Consider the following 22,681-nt stretch of genomic DNA (forward strand, 5'->3'; position numbering starts at 1 on the left):
ATGGGGGGAGGTATCTGACTACATGGGGGGAGGTATATGGCTACATGGGGGGAGGTATCTGGCTACATGGGGGGAGGTATCTGGCTACATGGGGGAGGTATCTGACTACATGGGGGAGATATCTGACTACATGGGGGAGGTATCTGGCTACATGGGGGGAGGTATCTGGCTACATGGGGGGAGATATCTGACTACATGGGGGAGGTATCTGGCTACATGGGGGGAGGTATCTGGCTACATGGGGAGGTATCTGGCTACATGGGGAGGTATATGACTACATGGGGGAGGTATCTGGCTACATGGGGGGAGGTATCTGACAACATGGGGGAGGTATCTGGCTACATGGGGGGAGGTATCTGACTACATGGGGGCGGGGAGGTATCTGACAACATGGGGGGAGGTATCTGGCTACATGGGGGGAGGTATCTGGCTACATGGGGGGAGGTATCTGGCTACATGGGGGGAGGTATCTGACTACATGGGGGGAGGTATCTGGCTACACGCGGGAGGTATCAGTATATTGGGGAAGGTATCTGACTACATGGAAGGAGGTGTCTTGACAACAGGGAGGTATCTGGCTACAAGGGGGAAAGTATCTGGCTACGTTGGGGGTGTTATTTGGCTGCAGGGGGACATATCCAGCTTCATGGGACACATCTGGCTAGGGGCATATCCGGCATCAGGGGGCATACCTGGCTGCAAGAGGCATACCTAGCCAAAAGGGGCATGTGTGGCTGCAGGGGACTTATCTGGCTCCAGGGACATAGCTAGCTGAAAGGGACATAACATTACCTGTCCAAGCTTCTGCCTGCTTTCCTGGCTCCTGACTCACTGACTGCCTGCTGCAGCCACTGATTGGCTGGGTGGGCTGACAGTGACCTGCGAGACTGAGAAGCAGATGGGAGCGTGGTAAGGTAAGTATGATCTGTAAGGCCCGGCAGCTAATAAGGTAAATAGGCCGTGGCTGCATTCTGGTAGCGGAATGAAAATCTGTGACTGCAAAACCATAGGCCACAACAGTACAGAGTATGACAGCGGATATTGCTGCAAAACATACGCGGGAATCTACCCTTGGGCATGATTCTAATTGACTGTATCTCTGGGGGTGCTCGGCCGGAGCATCTTGTGGCATGGGGGTACTTGGATGAGAAGCACTGGCCTAGAACACCTAGCCCCTGCGCTATAGATGAAGATACAGCATACTGCACCACACTCTAATGTCATTTACACCAAAATGGAGGAGTATTCCGACTGACAAGGCTAAGGATGGGTAAGGCAGTGTTCTCCTGGGCACACTGGGAGTTGTAGTGCCTCAGCAGCTGAGCACCTGCTCTATAGCTTCTGTATTAGGTGACAGCAGAACCTGCCCCTCCCCCAGCTATTACACTGTGTTACACTATCACACTGGTGCAGATTATGAGATACAGCATCTCCCGGCTGTATCCTTCGCAGGGACACCTCACCGAGCGGCATCACCCTCCGCCAGTGCCGGTACAGCCCCACATCCTGACCGCCGGCGGATACACATATGCAAATGAGCCGCTATGACGTGACCTGTCAACAGCCTGCCCAGCCACGCCCCCTATATAAGCCGAGTAGGCGGAGCTCCCTCTGTCTCTCTGGTCCCGCGCATCCTGCGCTCTCCCCGGCTCAGTGCGCGGTCACGTGTCCTGCTTCACAGCGCGAGGTGCAGCCGGGGGCGCGCCGGGCCGGAGGAGACACATCCAGACCTAACCCGGTCACGTTACAGCTAAGCGCACCGGCCCCGGGGTTCCCTCCGCTTCTCGTTGGGTCCGGGCGTTGCCCCCCTGCTCTCTGGGGAAGATGCCCGCCGTGTCCAAGGGAGATGGCATGCGGGGCCTGGCCGTGTTTATCTCAGATATCAGGAACTGTGAGTATTGGGGAGAGCCGGGCAGCTACGGGAGACATCATCAGCTAGCGGGGACCGTTACTGGCGCTGGGCCTGCAGGGGGCGCTCTGTACTGCTGCTGCTAATCAGGGGGGCACTTACAGGCTATCCTATGGGGAGGGAGTGAAGGTCAGGGCTGGCTGGGATACAGGGATCTATAGGGATCTATGGGGATCCTCTCCTATCATCACTGGGCACATACCTCTGCTGCTGCCGCCGACAAATATTTATTTGCTTTTTTTTCTTCATCTTGTTTTGTGTTATTTTGATACAAGTTAATGTTTGTATTATGTAGATCATTTCCCATTGGAAAGTATCAGATGGTATACAGCTTGTGTATATGACGGCGGTATACAGCTTGTATATATGACGGCGGTATACAGCTTGTATATATATGACGGCGGTATACAGCTTGTGTATATGACGGCGGTATACAGCGTGTGTATATGACGGCGGTATACAGCTTGTGTATATGACGGCGGTATACAGCTTGTATATATGACGGCGGTATACAGCTTGTATATATATGACGGCGGTATACAGCTTGTATATATGACGGCGGCATACAGCTTGTATATATGATGGTGGCATACAGCTTGTATATATGATGCGGTATGCAGCTCGTATATATGATGGCGGTATACAGCTTGTATATGTTGTCGGTATGCAGCTTGTATATGATGGCGGTATGCAGCTTGTATATGATGGCGGTATGCAGCTTGTATATGATGGCGGTGTGCAGCTTGTATATGATGGCGGTGTGCAGCTTGTATATGATGGCGGTGTGCAGCTTGTATATGATGGCGGTGTGCAGCTTGTATATGATGGCGGTGTGCAGCTTGTATATGATGGCGGTGTGCAGCTTGTATATGATGGCGGTGTGCAGCTTGTATATGATGGCGGTGTGCAGCTTGTATATGATGGCGGTGTGCAGCTTGTATATGATGGCGGTGTGCAGCTTGTATATGATGGCGGTGTGCAGCTTGTATATGATGGCGGTGTGCAGCTTGTATATGATGGCGGTGTGCAGCTTGTATATGATGGCGGTGTGCAGCTTGTATAAGATCATGGTATGCAGCTTGTAAATAATGGGTGGTATGCACCCTGTATAAGGTGACAGTACAGATGTGCGCTGCATAGATCAATAGTGGAAGATCCCAGGCCCCATAAATCATGGAGAAGTTTGTGATGGATGCCGTATTTACACACAGCCTCTTCTGTGCCTAAAGAAAATCAATGCTGTCCAGCCATATATTAGCATCAACCCTCTCTGGGAGAGCTGGGTGACAGCCAGCGGGGATGTTATTACAGCTTTTACAGTGGTCGACACCCATCTTTCCTGAAGTCCTGACCGCAAGGGCTGCCCTGTTGTGTAGTGATGTCGTATGATGCCATTATTCCAATATTTAGAGCAGTGTCCCCAACCTGTGGCTTTCCAGCTGTTGTTAAACTACAACTCTCATCTAGCCTTTGCAGCTAAGCCGTCAGAACATGATGGGGATTGTAGATTTTCAAAAGCTGGAGAGCCACAGGTTGGGGTACAGTTATCTATACCTTTACTTCATAAGGTATAACAAGATGACCTCTAGGACCCCCTACCAATCCTGAGCACTGGTCACCTGTCCCAACATCATTGGTTTTCTGTTCCCAGAATATACACACAGCCAACACTCCATTTATTCTCTATCAGGCGTCTGAACATCACTGAGAAATATGAGACAGTAACAGAAAATTCTGCTGCATGTGAATGTACCCTGATGGGAAAAGGCTGATGTACTTAGTATGTTACAGACACAAGCTTATTGAAAGGATAGATGGTCAGTATCTGAACGGTGGGGGGTCTTACGGCTGGGAGAATGAGGGTCCTTCATCATCTATGTTCTGTTATCTTAGGTTCTCCCATAGGCAGGGAATGGAAAGGCACACACAAAGGGAGATTTGGGACCCCCTGCACTTGAGATTTTAGAGGGGTTCCAGCAGCAGTCACATTTCCTGTGATCATACACACACCCTCTATTTACATATTAGTGGGATATGTGTTAATCGATGGAATACCCTTTTATGTGATGTCTTTGTCATATGAGTTGTGCTTCTAAAAGTTATGCAGTTACAATATAGCTCCAATAAATGGACCTTTTTATTAGTCATCAAATTTTATGCAATAAGTTTGAATATACCTTTAGGGCCGTATTACACTGGGCGATTATCATTGGAAAAATCGTTAGATTGCTTGGATTTAAACGATAATCGTTTAGTGTAATAGCAGGCAACAATTACACTACCAACGTGAAATCATTGATTGATAGAATCTGCACCTATTTTCATAGTTAATCGTTGGGTGTAATAACACGTCGTCCTCTTGTCTATCAGCCAGGAAAAGATGAGCGCAAGAACGACCTAAGTAACGATCATCGTCCTGTGTAATAGGGCGAACAATTTAAGATAGTTTGTCATAGTGGTCGTTTAAGAGTGTTTATTGTTAAGCAATGGTTCATTCGCTTTAAGTGTAGCATATCAATAGAACGGCGCCGCCATGGGAAAGCCATTGATGCGGTTCTTTTTTTTTGAACCGCGGCTCGACTCCCACGCTTTGTGCCAGTCTATTACCAGGCACAGGCTGGGGCTGAAGCTGGCCTGCCCCAAGTGGGAGGAAATCCCCGCCCCTCTGTGACACGGCTCCATTGATTCTAATAGAGCCACGTCACAGAGGGTAGGGGGTTTCCTCCCACTGGGATTGGGCCGGCCCACCTTCAGTGCTCCATCCCCGGCCCATGCCTGGCCATAGATGGGGCAAAAAAAGGACTGCGCCACTGGCTCGCCGGCGCCGTTCTATTGATATGCTACACTTAAAGCGAATGCACCTGATGGTACATTTGCTTTAATCGCCAAAATCATCCCATGTAATACCACTCTTAGAGTTAAACCTCATAAGCAATTGGCCGCGTGTGGCCGGAATGCATCAGCCGATTGCCACATGGCGGCAAACTTGTGCAGCAATTGACCGCCGCATTGTGGCTGCATGTAGCCGATGGCTTGTGTAGTCTCACAGAAAGCTGCACAGCAGTGACTAGATCTCTGCATTTCTTCCCACATCAAGGCTATGGCCACATGCCAGTGTTCTGCTGTTATCGTGGTACTACTGCAACCTCATTGTTTCCCCTATGGGGAACTAGGGTCACTTGTAACCTTTTTGCCTTCACCACAGAAAGTACAACCTGTCAGATTTGCTTCTGTGATCTTCCTCGTCTGGATCCGCACTTTTCCAATGTCTTTTTTTTTTTTTTTTTTTTTGTCTTAGTTTGCTTTGAAAGCCTGTCCGACCACAGATTTTGCATCCGTTTTTATTTGTTTGAAAGAAGGCAGACAATAATTTTTTTTGAATCCTTTTGAATGGTGCCTGTAACAAAGACTCCTGTACTGTCATTTCTGCACTGACATGGAAGCATTTTGCTAATGTATTGCACTCAGTAAACGCTTTACCTACCAGATCACTTTGCACCTATTGGGCGTTTTTTTCATTTCTAGAGGTTGTTGGGTTTGAAGATTTTTTTTCATTAGATGAGCTCTGCAAAAATGAGCTAATCCCATGATGATCCCCAGCAATAAGCCGTGAGCTGTGGGGAAAGAACATGACAGAAAATGTAGAATCCCCCTGCAGTGCTGCCGCGGACTAAACAACATTGCATAGTGCCCTCTGACCCATCCATATAATGTGTGTATGCTGGGTATTCCAACCTAAGAGATACAGCTGCAATATGAACTGATCAGATTGGATCCTGAGACCACAGCTCAATGGAAAACTGTAATTGGCTCTGAAACCCCCAAATTGTCATCCCAAACAGAGGGGAAAAAATGAAAAGAAAAGAAAAATAACGAGGTAACTAAGATAAATATAGCAGTCAGAAAAAGCTGCTGGGAGGGAGGAGTTACACCAATAAAAACACCACAAAAACACAGCGGCCAGATGTTAGCTGAGAGTCAGTGGGGAAAAATGAAACTCAATACCCATTGCATTTTTCAGTTTGGTTGCAGTTTTGTGAGATCACAACAAGCTGTGGGTTTGAGTGGTGGTGTTTTTTTTTTTTTTTTTTTTTTTTTTTTTTTTTTTTTTGCTGGTGTCTTCTATAAGACGGTAAAAATGGCAGAAAAAGTCATGTCTGTATGCGTGTTGGTGTATTCTTTTCCCCAAACCCCACAGGAGATACAATGCCAGCAAGACCATCTATACTAATTTACACTAAAATGAGAACTAAAAAAAAAAAAAAAACTGCTAGAAAAAAAAAACATTGGGAAAACTGCTGCCAGTTTTTGAGCAATTTTTTGTGGTGTTTTTTTTTCCCCCGAAAAAAAAAAATTGTAAATTTGTGTCTAATCTCTTTCTGTGTCTAATGGAACAAGTTCTGGTGGGTAAAGAGCAGCACAGAACATTTTGCACTGTAGAGAGGCACTACTAGACAAAAACAACCAAGTAATACAGGTGCTTTATCAGTAAAATAGCCACTCTTGTTGGTTGAATCATCCAGTCATTCACACTTATCCACTTATATCCAGACAGTCTTTAGTGTTGTATGTTGAGTATAGCCTCCAGTTAGTGGTCAAGAAAACACATTGACTGTGACTATTGTAACTTAAAGGGAACCTGTCACCAAGACATTGCTATCTAATCTATCACCATCATGTTATAGAGCAGGGCAGATTGAGATATATCTTTATGGGAAAAGATTCATTATAACTAGAGATGAGCGAACCGGGTCCAGGTTCAAGTCCATCCGAACCCAAACGATCGGCATTTGATTAGCGGTGGCTGCTGAACTTGGATAAAGCCCTAAGGCTATGTGGAAAACATGGATATAGTCATTGGCTGTATCCATGTTTTCCAGACAACCATAGAGCTTTATCCAAGTTCAGCAGGCCCAGCTAATCAAAAGCCGAACAATCGGGTTCGGATGGACTCGAAACCGAACCCGGTTCGCTCATCTCTAATAACTTGTAACTTGTTGATTGAAATCCCTGCTCATTCTGTGGTAAGGAGTCCAATGGGCGGTGTCACCCAATGGACTGGACTCTTTAACATGGAAACATCAGAGATTTTATATAATAAATTACAAGTTATACTGAATCTTTTCCTATAAAGATATATATCAATCTGCTTAGCTCCTTCTGCTCTATAACATGATGCTGATAGCTTAGGTAGCATTTTCATGGTGACAGGTTCTTTTTAAGGGACCTCTTTACTTTGTAGCCACTCTCCATTTTGGTTTGTTATTGAATATCAGCTGATTGATAATTTGGGGCACCCCATCTATTAATCATAGGGATTGACAACAGTAACTATAAAGTCCTTGATGGTGCCTTTACCCAGAGAGATTTATCTGACAGATTTCTGAAGCCAAAGCCAGGAATGGATTGATTTTATAGTCTGTTCCTGGCTTTGGCTTCAAAGATCTGTCTTGGGGTTTCAGAAGTAACCCATCTGTAGAAATGTCATCTATGTAGCGGGGCCTCTAATGTCCTATACTACAGCCCTGCTTTATCCTCCTGATCGAGATCTTAATCTTGTGGGTAAAGACTTTTAATCTTGTGGATTTGTAAACTTCAAACTAAAGATTAACATTGTGGTGGTTCCAGACCCTTCATTCATTGTATGAATTTCATAGAAAATGTTCATCCATCCTTCCTTGAAAATGAGCTAGAAGCTTAAGCTGGATCCATATTTTGCAACTAGAGATCAGCGAATTGCTTCGTTTGATCAGTCTCGGTCTCATTTCGGTCTCTGCTGCTCCACCCTGGGTGCCGGGTAAAAGCTTGATCCAATCCTGGGAAACTGGGAGAAGTTTCCCAGGGTTGGATCCAGCTTTTCCCTGCATCCTGGGAGGAGTGGCAGGAATCAGAGCAGCGCTGAAAACCGGCTTGATGAGCCGGTTGCTGATCAAATGAAAATATTCGCTTCGTTCAGATGAGCGATTTGCTCATCTCCATTTGCAACCAAAGAGCATGTGGTTTGCTGTTTTGTAAAGCAAAACTATGAGCAGCCATAGCGCAGCGCCAAGTTGCCTTTATCCGGTACAGGTTACCTGTGGATTTGTGGTGTGTTCTACAGTGAATTGCTGTACAATACTAGAGGATGGAGGGTTAAAATTAGATAAAGATTTTCTAATCATTCTGGTGCTGAAATGCAGCGGATTTCATTCATTTACAGAATGAGATCTGCAGCAGAATCTGTATGGAGGGCATGTCTATTTCCTTGCTGAATCGCAGTGGATTTGTGGTAAGATTCACTGTAGATAACCTCTGCCTTGTCTGAATCCCCCTCAATAGTGTGGACTGTATTCGTTGCAGGTTGTCGTTTAGAAAAAGGGCCATTTTTAGTTTTTGTAAAAAACACTGTCCTTATTAGCGGCTTACCGTCAGCTGCAGTTTGCACCTCAAACTACTGAAAATGCAGATAGCTGTTAGGTCCCGTTCCCACTAAGCAAAACTAGCGGAATTCGCCTCCCAAAGACTCCCATTATGAGCGGTAGGCTAACGGCATTCCGCGGCGGACAATTTCGCCGCAAAATTCTGCTAGTTTTGCTCAGTCGGAACGGGGCCTTAGGTTGAGGAGACACATGGCACCTTTCATATCCATCTGTGCTTAGCCCTACTTACAACTACTTCTCATACTTCTATGTGATTTGTATGTGCAGCACAGGAATGAGATTTTAAAGGGGAACTCCACATAAGGAAAAAAAAATTTCTATTAAAAGTACATTAAAAGTTATATAGATTTGTCTATATGATGTATTACCGTATCTATACGGTTCTGCCTCACTGGTAGCTGTTTGAAATCCAGGAAGTGAAGAAAAATGGCCCCTGTGCCAATCCACATTGTCTCCTGCTCCTTCTGCTATCCCCCCTTAGGAGACAAATATTCCATGCCTCTGTCTCACATTATGTGTGTTTGCTGAGCACAGGCTGATGATGCAGACAGGGGGCAGGGCGTGATGTCACAGGAGGCTTGGCTGGATCCCCCAATCCCCTGAGTGATTACCGATCTCTGACCGGCCAGAAGCAGGTGCTGCACTAATTTCGCTGATTGTGCAAGTCTGCAGTGAAATTAGAGCTGTGTTTACACATGTTGGAGATTCATTGCAGTACTGCAGCGTATTCACAAAAATGATGCAGTAACACAAGTAAATGATGCTAAACGGCAGAGAAGATCAGAGCAGGCACTGCCAATCCCACCTGGACAAAAAACGAGGCACAAACAGTATATCCAGGGCTCCAGACTAAAAAATTTACCTAGGAGCCATTGGCTCCTAACCTGAAAAATTTAGGCGCCAAATAGAATATTTGGTCGCCAACATTTTAAACCATGTAAAATTAATGTTATGTTAAAAATGGGACTTACTGTGTGCAGAGGCCACGGCAGCCTCCTCCTCCTTTAGATCCTTTCTTTTCTTAGTTTGAAAACGTTCAACATGGAAACTTGCAACTTGACAACCATATACAGTCTGACTCAGTACTTCAGCTTCACTTGGCTAGCCTTTTAATGAGGCTTACTCTTCTGAACTTGAACTTAAAGGGAACCTGTCGACCCCCGTGCCGGGGTGACAGGCTCCCAACCCCCCGTTAGAACCCCCTATACTCACCTCATCGCGCCGGGTCCCGCTTCTGAAGATGGTCGGGTCACGGAGATCTCAGCTGCTGCAGCCCGGCGTGCGCTGAGAGATGAGTCCAACGCTCATAGAGAATGACGGGAGAGTCCAGCGCCCCGTCATTCTCTATGAGCGTTGGACTCATCTCTCAGTGTGCGCGCCGGGCTGCAGCGGCTGAGATCTCCGTGACCTGACCACCTCCAGAAGCGGGACCCGGCGGGATGAGGTGAGTATAGGGGATTCTAACGGGGGGTTGGGAGCCTGTCACCCCGGCACCGGGGGTGACAGGTTCCCTTTAAAAGCTTGCAACAGTCTATACATACTGAGCTAGACTTCTGACTGCAGCCATAGTGACCCCCCCACAAGATGTGTATATAGATAGATATATCTCTCACCTAGTGACTAATGCAAGTGACCCCCTACAATACAGACACCTGAGGGGCCCTGATAATAATAATTGTGCATATATCTATCTCCCAGTGTCTGCAGCCAGTTTGCCCTACACTTATAGATGGCCCCCTCCCCTTATAGATGACCCTCTCTACCCCCCATTATAGATGCCCCCTCTCCCCCCCATTATAGATGCCCCCTCTTCTCCCCCCCTTATAGATACCCCCTCCCCTTATAGATGCCCCCTCTCCCCCCCCCTTATAGATACCCCCTCCCCTTATAGATGCCCCCTCTCCCCCCCCCTTATAGATACCCCCTCCCCTTATAGATGCCCCCTCTCCCCCCCCCTTATAGATACCCCCTCCCCTTATAGATGCCCCCTCTCCCCCCCCCATTATAGATGCCCCCTCTTCTCCCCCCCTTATAGATACCCCCTCCCCTTATAGATGCCCCCTCTCCCCCCCATTATAGATGCCCCCTCTTCTCCCCCCCTTATAGATACCCCCTCCCCTTATAGATGGCCCCCTCTCCCCCCCTTGAAGATGGCCCCTCTTCTCCCCCCATTATAGATGCCCCACCCCCCTTTCCTCTATGCTAAGCAATATTTAAAAAAAACAAACACACAAACTCACCTGACAACCCGCTCCCCCGGCGATCCTCTTCTTCTTCGGACGCTGTCCCCGGCTGATGCGCGGCTGCCGGGGGTGTCCCGTCCTATCCCCGGCAGCGCGGCGCATCAGTGAGCTCCCTGTACGCCGGGGCTGTGACTTCTGACACAGGAAGCGTCTCTGACGCGCGCTTCCTGTGCCGGAAGTCAGGGCCCCAGGCAGCTCACTGATGCGCCGCGCTGCCGGGGATAGGACGGGACACCCCCGGCAGCCGCGCATCAGCCGCGCATCTTAAAGAGACAGCGCGCTGCCGCCGGGGCCAGTCGCAAATGGCGCCCAGATTAATAAATCTGGGCGCCATTTGCAAAATGTCAGTCGCATTGGCGACCATTTTGGTCGCCATCTGGAGCCCTGATATCCCATGTAAGATAATATCGGATAAACTCCTTATTGTGGGGCTCAACTTCAAAGATACAAGATGATTGATCATAATATGTGCATGGAAATTAAAAGAAAAAAAAAATTCAAAAAGTTCTTTACTTTATTCCAATATCAGCATTACAGCTAGAGAATACAGTGTGATGTTACAAGTAGTAACTGTGTACTGTGTGGGTGGGAACACAGTGAAATCATAAATTACTGCAAATAATTCAATAACACAATGAAACTGCAGTGTGTGAACACAGCCTAGATGTTCTGCAACAGATTTTGGTGGGTGATGGACTGTGATGAACAGCTGAGGGAAAGCAACGCATTCTGGAACCAGTACTGCATTCTGGGAACTGCTCACCCAGGAAGTACAGAAACACAATACAGAACAAAACAAACAAATGGATTTTTGGTACTTTCAAAACTGGGGTAAGTAATGCTTTATGCTTCTGCAGACGTTTAATTTTTTTTAACCTCTATCTGGAGTTCCCCTTTAATGCAATTCTCTGCTATCTGACTGTCAATAAAACTGATAAAGATGGGAGAGGGAGCGAGGAGGTGTTACGGCACTGAACACTTAAAGTGACTGTACCACCAGGCCCAGGCTGAAGCACTGGAGGTGGGCCGACCCCCCCCCCCCCCCCCCCCCTTAGTGGGAGGAAACCCTAGCCCCTCTATGATAGGGTTCCATTGTTTCTAAAGGAGTCACCTCATGGAGGGGCTGGGGTTTCTTCCCACTAAGGGTGTGTCGGCCCGCCTCCAGTGCTTCTGCCTGGGCCTGGTGGTACAGTCACTTTAAGGAACCCTTCGAAACCCTCTTTGCACCAGAAAAGTTTTTTTTTTTTTCTACTTTATGAAAGCACAGAGTGATATATCAAATGTACCATGTGTCTCCTTCACCTAACAGTGTCAGCAGCATGGAATGTGGATTGCAGCTAACAGATTCACTTTAAGGCTTCACAACGTATATTTTCTATTAATCACAGCCGTTGTTGCAAATTGCCGGAGTGTATACACTCTGGCTGGAAATCCTAGCGGTCGCCGGAAAAACTTACTAAGAATAGCGGCCACACAGAACTGTCAGTTCAAACAACTGTAAATGCCTCTCCGGCCGCACTTTCCATTGGGTGCTATGGTGAATTGGGATTCGCGCACACCCAAATGCGCCTGCATCCCAATTTAACAGAAATTAAGGTCATCCAGCCGGTGATTTACTGTGTGTTAACCTTGCCTGAAGTTGCAAAACTTGAATTTGCCCTTAAAGCCATCAGAAAAAGTATATCTAGCTGATCACTGTGGCTCCAACTGCTGGGACCCCCCACTAAGCCGAGCCTTATGCTGCGTTTACACAGAACGATTATCGTTCGAATTTGCACGATAAAGATCGAATTTGAACGATAATCGTACGTGTAAACGCAGCGAATGATCAAGCGACGAGCGAGAAATCGTTCATTTTGATCTTACAACATGTTCTTAAATCGTCGTTCGCAAAAAATTTGTAGGTCGTTCCGTGTAAACAGTCGTTCACCGATTTTATGTGCGAGATAGGCTTAAGCGATTGCAAAATGACTTTTCCGTACGCTATATCATTCCGTCTAAACGCTGATCGTTCTAAAAAAAACATTGTTCTTTCGATATCGTTAATCGTACGATCGGGCGAATTATCGCTCCGTGTAAATGCAGCATAAGTGTCTTCACTCAATGTGACTGTTTAATATTGATTATTCTAATTAAAGGGGTTTTCCAACCTAAAGCCTCTTTACACAGGCAATGAGCGTAGATAGAAACCTGTCGATAATGGTCTTGTGTAAGTGACACTGTCTAGCTGAAGAGTGGGATAACGCCCGCTCGTCTGCTAAATGCATCTTTTATGCGGCTTCAAAATTCATTGTGCGGCTGGGCCCTGCAATTAATCGTGTGATTAAACGGGCGCCAGTCTTGCTGGTCAGTACTCTATTGTGTCCTTGTATGGCCCCATATTGCCCCGTGTAAACACCCTAAAGCGTTTTGCAGTTGTTTACTGGATATGTAATACTAGATAGATAGGGGTCTGACTGCTGGGCCCTCCCTGATTGCCAGGCGGAGGGACACCCACTTTCCCATTGCTCCCCACACTGTGGCTAGGAGTTTGAATAGAGCGATGGTTGAGTCCACTCCCTAGATCTCCAGTCCAAGACTATGGTATGGGAGAAAACAGCAGAGCTCAGGGGCCTTGTAAAGGAGATCACATTGTAGTGTGGACAGTGTTAATACCTCAGAAAATATTTTCCCCGGACCTTGGGGTTCACTGCACGTACCAGGCTTATGAATCCTTTCCTCCCTAGAAGCAGCAGAGGGCATTACATAACGCTGGTGTAACAAGGCCTTTCTGTGCTACTATATATTTTGACTTGTGAAGCATGTTGTAATCCCAGATTAGACGAATCTAAACCTCAGCACATTATGGCCTTACTGACATGAGGCCTGTGTGGAGAGCGAGCAGGCGAGCCACGGCCATGAAGAACCCCCAGTCCTCCTCGCTCTGTGTTACAGCTAAGAACTGAGCGTTCCCGGTCATGTATAATGATGAAGTGTGCTGTATTCACTTTGCATCCCTACTGTATTAGGTAATCCACAGATACCCTTTCATTTCCTTCTGTTATCACTAGAGATAAGCGAACCGGGTTCGAGTCGATCCGAACCCGAACGTTCGGTATTTGATTAGCTGGGGCTGCTAAACTTGGATAAAGCTCTAAGGTTGTCTGGAAAACATGGATACAGCCAATGACTATATCCATGATTTCCACATAGCCTTAGGGCTTTATCCAAGTTAAGCAGCCACTGCTAATCAAATGGCAAAGTTCGGGTTCGGATCGACTCGAGCATGCTTGAGGTTCGCTCTTCTCTAGTTATCACAATTATGCAGTGATCATTTGTTTTCAGTTACAGCCTTTAGTGACCATAGACTTAAGTGGGGCTTTGCTGTGAGTCCAAAGGCATCCTGTTTAATGTGGAGACCTACAGAGGCTTCCTTGGTTGGATTCCTTATGAGAATAAACCATTCAACATTGGATGATGTACTACAGCATTGCCTCAGGCCATTATATCTCCATAAATCAGGAAATTGAGCCAACTTATAATACAACACACAGCCTGAGGACAGGGTTGTGCGGTTGTATTTTTGCAACTAAAAAAGGTTTTTCAAATCCTAGATAACCCCTTTAAAAGAGTTTTTCTAGAAATATATATATTTATATGCATATGTGGTGTCCCATCAAGGGTGTTTCTTGTCTTTACACCTCTCACAAAAGCCTGTACATCAAAGTAGCAATGGTAATGAAGTAATGCCTAAGTTTTACACTAGATGTCGTATGTATATTGTATGCTTAAGTATTGCACAGCTGTAGGCAACTAAAGGGTTATTGTTCTGTGACTTGTGCACCAATGAGAGCTCTTTCTCTTATCTACCTATCTCTATCCTTCTCTTTCTCTTGCTTTCTCTTCTTACTCACTCACAGCACATATTACATATGCTGTAGGATGGTGTCACATGGGGAGAAAAAGTGCAGTCACACACTTAGTGAGTCTTAGGGTGCTAACACACGACCGATGCGCAGCAGATCAGCAGCAGATTTGATGCTGTGTTCAGTTATTTGCATCAAATCTGCTGCATATCGCAGCAGAAAATTTGATGCGATACGGTGTGTGTGAATCTACCCTTACTCTGGTTTCAAGCAGAGCCAGAACTGTCCCTACAGCAGTCAAATTGGGCCCTGGCTTATTCCAGGTCCCCTGTTAGAGGACAAGTCGAGCCTTATGCTGCGTTTACACAGAACGATTATCGTTCGAATTTGCACAATAATGATCGAACTCGAACAATAATCGTACATGTAAACGCAGCAGATTGTTCCATGTAAACAGTCGTTCACCGATTTAACCTATGTGCGAGATAGGCTTAGGCGACCGCAAAACGATTTTTCCGTATGATATATCGTTCTGTCTAAACTCTGATCGTTATAAAAAAAAATTTGTTACTTCGAAATCGTTTATTGTATGATCGGGCGAATTATCCCCACGTGTAAACCCAGCATTAGTCTAGACGTTGAACAGAGCAGACACACATGGAAAAGACTACTACTTTTCTTGAAAGCAGCACTTCCACACACTATGCAGTGCTAAGTATTCTCAAAGAGGGCAAGTCAGGGATCATCCCAGCCCATGCCGTGAACAAGTCTAAAGTTGCAGGACAGTATCCTGAAGAAAGAGGAACTCATTCGGATTGAGCATAGTTGCTAGAAGCCTACGTACTCTATCTCGCAGTGTGGGTGTAATGAGAGAACTCTGACCACTCTGCTCAACCCAGGTAACAAGGTCTGGGGCTTATGTCACCCTCTAGGACGGGTTGCCCGACACTGGGGGGCCAAAGGTGGTTTGAAGACCAAGGAGTCAAAACACGGGTTTAATTATTTTATCTACTTTTAAGTATTCTACTTATTCTCCTTCTAATATTCCTGCAAAGCACAGTACTACATTGGGTTGGGACTCCCTCGACATCCTCCCCTCTCCTTCTCTGAATCTCTTCTGCCTCTCAGCATGCAACCCAGCCAGCACAGCTGCAATACTGTATAATCTCTCTGCACAGATCCTGTCACTAAAGTGTATTGTCAAAACAAGTCCGGTGTATATCACTGTATCAAGCATTTCTAAAAGTAAAGAAGTTATTTATTTAACTGCACAGCAATTGCATCTTTCTTGGGTCATTTCACCTTTCTGTGGGTGGCGGTACTGATAGTCCGGGTGGGTCACAGCTCCACTCCGTACCACCGTGATAAGCACCCAAGGGACCCCCTCACAGCCCGGCAGGTCACCAACCACAGGGGAAAGGGTATAGCCAGCCTACAAGCAGGTTTGCCACCTGTGTGCCCAACCGGCACTGGCGTCACAACAACATAACACCTGGTTGAGCTATTCCCTGACCAACCACTACTACAGTGAAATCACACTTCACTATCTGGCAAGTGACCGGTCGTCCACTACTCCGGTAGCAGAAAGTAGTACTTTCCTATCCCCTGCTACTGCTCTTTTGATGGCACCATTCTCGCTAGTCACCACTTCTTTTTGGTGCCTTTGGACCCCACAGGAACTGTCTTACTTAGACAGTGATTAGATAAGCAGGCAGTTCCTGTGAGAGGAAGAAGCAGTGACAAGTAGGGACTGGGAGTTGTTCTAACAGTAGCCTTGGGGGGGGGGGGGGGATCAGATAGGTGAGTATCACTACTTTTTTATTTTTACAGCTGCCCTGGCCATATATACATTCTTTTCTCTCCCGATGCTCTGGCAGCATCATAGACAATGACTGCGTTCGTGGTGTGTTCCAGAGTCCTGATGATGGAAAAAAATATATATATATTCACAGTTAAGAAAGAGACCCAATATTGTCACCTAGTGGGCTATGTTTGGTTCATTAAAAACAATGGCCTTTTGTGTTGTCAGAATACATTTTACTGAAATATCGGCAATGTAATTGGGCCCTAATACACGCCAATGTTTGATTTTCTGCAAATCTGTAGTCTTGACTTCGAAAAACCACCCAGGTCCTTATTGTAATCTTTCTCTCATTTAAGCATGCTGCGCACGCTAAGACTATGTTCACCTTGTGTATTTTATGTGTGTTTAACGCTTTAAAATACACCTGTTTTTACATCTGTATTGCTTTTCCTTTTGAATTACATTGCATTAATTTCAATTTTACTTGTTTGAAATGTTAGTTGTTTTCTATATTAATGCATTCTAAAAATAAAACGCTCAAACACTTGCAAATGAGGGAACACTTTAAATAAATGTAAAAAGACGTGTGTCTGAAGTGTTTCAGCTTTCCAATACGCACCTATGTTTCTGCATGGTGTAAACAGCCTAATGACACGTAGAAAATCTGGTGAGAAGTATATCGGTAGACTGCCATATCAGGATTACAACTAACAATAAAAAATACCGCCATTTCTAGTCACTAGCCATTTCTAACCCACCACAGCTGATTCCGCGGCCCTTTACCTGGACCTTAGTTCCCCGAAACCTTATAAAATATTCCATGTGTGGACTGACTAGTGGTTTGTAAAGTGGTAGATCCTGTATTTTTATTTGCCTGTGCATCAGCTGCCTGACATTGGTTGCTACACTTCAGTTTTTTGTCCTTCGATATCCAGAAGCCCTTTAACATGTCTGCTTTATCCAAATGATGGCCGTTTTTACATGGAGGTCCACATGGGTCACTTGCATACACAGCGTTAGTAAATTGTAGGTAATGTTTAAAGGGGTAGTACACCAAAAAAAATTTTCTTTCAAATCAACTGCTGCCATGAAGTGCCAGAGATTTGTAATTTACTTCTATTAAAAAATCTCAAGCCTTCCAGTACTTATCAGCTGCTGTATGCCCAACAGGAAGTTGTATTATTTCCAGTCTGGACAGCAGGAGAGGTTTTCTATGGGGATTTGCTCCTGTTTTGGACAGTTCCTGACATGGACAGAGGAGGCAACAGAGAGCACTGTGTCAGACAGGAAAGAAAACACCACTTCCTGCTGGACACACAGCAGCTGATAAGTACTGGAAGACTTGAGATTTTTTAATAGAAGTGAATTACAAATCTCTGGCACTTTATGGCCCCAGTTGATTTGAAAGAAATTTTTTTTTGGTGGACTACCCCTTTAAAATCTCGTTCACCTACTATTTTCAGAATATCGGTTGAGAACCTGTCAAAAATGTATTTCAGTGTATACCTCAGCATACTGGCAAAGGGTCCTTTCAGTTTAATGGACTGAATGGACGACTACTGATTAAACTGCAGAACTCAAAGGTGCAGAAAAAAGCAAAAAATAATACATTCGCTTGGGTGTGGTATGTGACAGCATCCCTTTTTGACAGGTTGCTATCGAATTCTACAGATGTGCTAGGAGAATGTAATCTGAACAGAGCCCAAGGGCCCTATTACATGTAGTGATCATCGGCTGGACAGGGTGATCTTGTGTGATCAAAATTATCTTACTAAACTGCGCTGTGTAATGACATTGAAGGGCCAAGAGGACTCTTTGCTGTCCTCTTCTATCCACCAATACCTGCCACATCAGCTAAAATAGGTAATTTCAAGAGGAACCTCTACATTATTTTCTAATAGTAGCCTATACTGCATTATATAAGCAATATAGGACTCCCATAATTCCATGAATAAAGTGGCAATTTTACAATAACCTGGGCGTGCTGGTGACTTCCTTCCTTGTTTCTGAATATTAGTGTTATACGGATCCATAGAAAAGCTTACGGATCAGTATCCTAGTCTGAGAAGAGACCAATGGGCACAGCACTGAGATGACCAATTCTGCCCCCTTGTTTAACAATCAGCTGGGGTTTCAGCATTAGTACCCCAATGATAAACTTGGAGGGAGATGAGGCACCAAAACAGGACAACAAAGAGTTAATTTACAACTACATCACTGGGCTATCTCCTCTAAAGTCAGCACTGACCTCTGAATATGGCTTTCACACAGGTCCAGCTGTGTAATTCTTTGTTCTCTGCTCTCTGCTGGTGACTAATCTCCCTACTCCCCTCTGCCCTCTCAATAGAACAGACAGGGGCACTTCTTATGGAACAAGACATGATTTGCTGATAATGAGCAGTGGATGACAGAGAGGAGGAGGGGGGGGGGGACCTGGGAAAGTCTTTTTACATGCAGATAATGGCAGATTTGCCTAATAAACCTAATTACAAAGTTTCTTAAAAATTACCCGTACTATTGATTTCTGTAAAAAAAAAAAAACAACAGTGACGCTTTAAGGTAATTGACCTTATATCTGGCAGACTGGCAGTAGTTTAAATGAAAGGGCTTTCCCATAATATATGTATCCCCACAGGATAAGGGATAGGGATAAATAGGTGCCCTGTTCATGCACATGGAGCTGCAGCGTGTATGCTTGACTGTCACAGTTCATCCTCTATGGGACATCGCTGGGTGTTGGGCTTGTTCAGAAGTAAGATAGTGATTGGAGCAGCACACTACATTCACTCAGGGACAATTGTCCCTCCTGATCAGCTAGGTAAACCATATCTTTTACATAGGGACACTTTTAATTTTTAGGTCCCCCCCCCCATTTAGGCTTTACATTTGTGTCCTGTGATCACTTTAAGCTGCTGGTATATATCAGTATTGGAGCTCCCTGGGAGATAAATAAGCAGTGGGAACTGGTGTGACTGAATAGGTCCTTGTTATCACTGTAGTAACCGGATACACTACAGATCTGGCCTAGAATAGAAAGGATGATACCACGGACATACAATAGACTCATCCTGAACATGTGATATTACAGCCGCCATACAGCAAATGTGTCTGACACTTGTTCTGCTACCGACATTAACCAGATGCTGTCAAGAACAATTACGGGATATTAGCATAATCCACCATAAAATAAAATAATAATGTGCCTGTCCAATATAGCTGCTGGCAACACAGGAGAATGAGCTGAGCCCTTTATAACAATCTGTTATGGAGAGGCATTTGCATGGTTGAGCGGCTTCACCTGATGCAGGGTGCCAGGGCCGATGTACCCTGATGAAGCCGGGCTGATAGTAAAGTACAGCATGTCCTACTTTACACTAGATCAGGTGCAAGGCAGAGCCGTAGACCTCATAGATAGGTGGATGCACAGAGCTGCGTGTGCATAGTACCACTGGCTGTCACGCTGCCCATTGACCCTTTCCTGACTGAGGTGCCAGCTGCGTGCTGAGCGGTTTTACTTATCTTTATAGAGAGTGAATCTACATCAATGGTAAAAATCCACAATAAATTATAAGTATTGAGGATGTCACTGCAGAAACAATGCAGATCCCCAGCTAAACCATAACTGTGCATATAGAATGCAATGAAATATATGACAACTATATTCACTGTGGCACATTTGCTGCCGTAGATTCACGATGGAATGTGCAGTGTAAAAGTATCCTTACAGCTCCTTTATTTACTCACACAACATTGATGATATATGTAAGCTTATGGGCAATAATGGTTGTCACCCAGCTTTTACTGGTCACTTAAAGGGGTATTCCCATCTTAAAATGACATAACATTCTGATAAGTGTTCTCATAGCCTATGCTATAACATTTTTTTTTTTTTTTTTTTTTTTGAGACCCTGCAGATTTTGAAAATTAAATGTTTTTTTGTTTTTCTGTTTCTTCTGTACAATGATACTCCTGGACCATCTACTGGGTGGGAAACTGTCAGACGGCTACTTTCAATGGTTAAGATTGTGTTGTAATTTCCTGCACCCCAAGTGATTGGGAGCTGCATGTTACTAGCCATTTATTTTGTGGATCTTTGAGGGTCTTTGCTGGTACGGTAGCCCCCCAGTGATTAGTAGGTTACCACTTATTCTTTGGTGGGAATCCTCTAATGGTTGTGTCCATCTTTGGCAGTATCTAAAATAAAAAAGTGCATGAAAAATAAACTTCATTGATAGTGATAATTACAATACTCTGCCCATCTTGTGTATACAGCTCTTATGCAGCGCTACATCTCCATCTTATTCAGACTAAAAGTAAACACTGCAGAGAAGATAAGGGTATGTGTTTGCTCCTGGATTTTGTCACTGTTTGTACCAAAAAGCTAGTGCACAGCCCACTAAGCCTAAAATTAAGATGTGACCTGCATCTCACCCCCTCAGCCTTATGTCATTGGGTCTGCTCCAGTCTATTGCTGCTTATTTCCACAGGGTGTGCTGTAAAGCATGTCTCTAAATGCTTTTTTTTTTTTTTTTTTACTGTCAGTATTTGCTCTGACCCTGCAGTCATTCTCCATTTCTTCTTATTGCTATCATATCTATATTGGTAGGGTACCAGCACATAGGTGACAGATGGAAATGGCATCTTCTCCTCCGACCCTCCTGTACAGTAAATGGCTGTTTCTTGTTTCTTAGCCACCTATTGCTGTTGCAGCCCTTGTATGACCAGCATCCATTTTCTCCAGATAGAATGTAAAATGTTCCTTTGTCCTCGGCCTATTAGAGTGACACGGCTATGGAGCAGAAAATGCAATTACACTTTGCTGCCTTGTAGCTGTAACCATCAGAAATGTCAGCGGATGGGACTTGAGCACATTACCACACAGTACGGCTATGCTGCTCCTCAGTCTGTCCCTGGGAGCGAGGACTTGCTACTTAAAGGGACACTAATTCTTCGGTCTATCTTATCTTTATTTGCTGTGTAATTGAATGCAGTCTATTGATTCCTGTGGTCTGCCATTCTAGGCCGGGGGATCCTGAAGGCAGTGTGTAATACAATAGGATTCCTGCTGGGAAATGGTGTCACTGTGTTACTAACATATCTCCAATTCTCTGCCTGATATCTAAATGAAATTATATACATATATCTTGTAGGTTAGATATAATCCTTTATGTATAGCACTTCTCTCATCCCAGTAACCCGCTCCTACAACTTCTCCAAGCGGATAAACGTCCCTGTGCCACCTCAGCTGCCTCCATTGCTCTTGTGCGCTCCCTCCCTTCGCTTTTTCATGTAACAAATGACAGCATAAGGGTATACAGAAGGAAACGCTTTGGGCCATATAGGCCTAGGGAAATGCTCATTCTGTGTCCAGCGTAGCTGTCTTTTCCAGTCATATCACACTGAGAAAGCATGGTGTAAGAATTTACTGTATAGAGTGTTTTTAAGCTGAGCCTCTATGGTTTTCTGTTGATCAAGACTAGACCAAGCCCTCTCGAAGGCCTTCAGAAAGAAGAATAAAACATTGGTAGGAGACTTTCAAAGGGTTTGGATAGTTCCTGCACCACTTGCAGTTCCTCAGCGGTCTCTCCTGGACTTTGTTTACAACTGGCCACAAGTGCCATACGTTCACATGGTCTCTGACCTCATAATTGCTGTGCCATAAAGTGATCATACCCTGTAGACTAAAGTCAGCCAACCCACCGGCTGTGTAACATGTATGGCAACCTCCTGCTACTGCTCTGAGAGATCATATGATTAGACATAAAGGTTGGGCGTACTGGACTTTTACCAACCGACCTTGTTCTGGTAGAGATAAGCCACCGCCAGAGCTGTCTTGGCACTACACTGCGGGTAGCATTAAAATCTTCAACAAAAAGCGACATAAGGATTTTAATGGTGGCACATTTTAATTTCTTTGCAAAAAATGTCCACAGCATGTGATAGAGAATTGCAAAATCCTGAGTAGTTCAGTAGACTATCCATATTCACTGGGAATGATCTGCCTGCAGAATGTTCATACAGGTGTGCTAGTGTCGCCCATTTTTTTCAGTGTTTTTGTGCAGGTTTTGGTGAGAAATTGTCACACCTTCCTGAGCGATTGCTCATTTACAAAAAAAAAATTGTGACCTTTCCTGTGTTTTGTGCAAACTTTAAAAGTGTTGTGCAAAAGTGTGGCGCATAAATTTACAACTTTTTTACACAAGTTTTTTGGTGAAATTATTAATAATTTTCCTAGCATCAGGAATTACTGAAAATCTGTGATGGGGTAATGAGCTTCTAGCCTCCATAATGGTTATTGACATGCTATTTTTCCTCACTCACTGCTAATATCCACTTTTATGGTGTGTGGCCATACGTTTAACTGGTATAAACTGGCTGTATTCCTGTAAGCTGCCACTCCCTGCCAGTTCCATACAATATTTACTATTGATATTATTGGCTTTCTTCCATCAGACAGTTGA

The 22,681-nt window shown here is 45.0% G+C and overlaps 1 protein-coding gene across 3 annotated transcripts in view; it reads left to right on the forward strand.

Moving 5' to 3' along the window:
- Positions 1 to 1,635: 1,635 nt before the first annotated feature.
- The window catches only part of AP2A2 (adaptor related protein complex 2 subunit alpha 2), a 66,634-nt gene continuing 45,588 nt past the window's right edge, over positions 1,636 to 22,681 (forward strand). For 2 of the 3 annotated variants that reach the window (XM_069965628.1, XM_069965631.1), the window contains exon 1: positions 1,636 to 1,891. In XM_069965628.1, the coding sequence (XP_069821729.1) occupies positions 1,825 to 1,891 (67 nt within the window). In that variant the 5' untranslated portion in view covers positions 1,636 to 1,824. The remainder of the gene's footprint in view (positions 1,892 to 22,681) is intronic. The other variant, XM_069965629.1, reaches the window with a different exon arrangement.

Source organism: Dendropsophus ebraccatus, chromosome 4 (assembly GCF_027789765.1).
Source record: "Dendropsophus ebraccatus isolate aDenEbr1 chromosome 4, aDenEbr1.pat, whole genome shotgun sequence".
Lineage (NCBI taxonomy): Eukaryota > Metazoa > Chordata > Amphibia > Anura > Hylidae > Dendropsophus > Dendropsophus ebraccatus.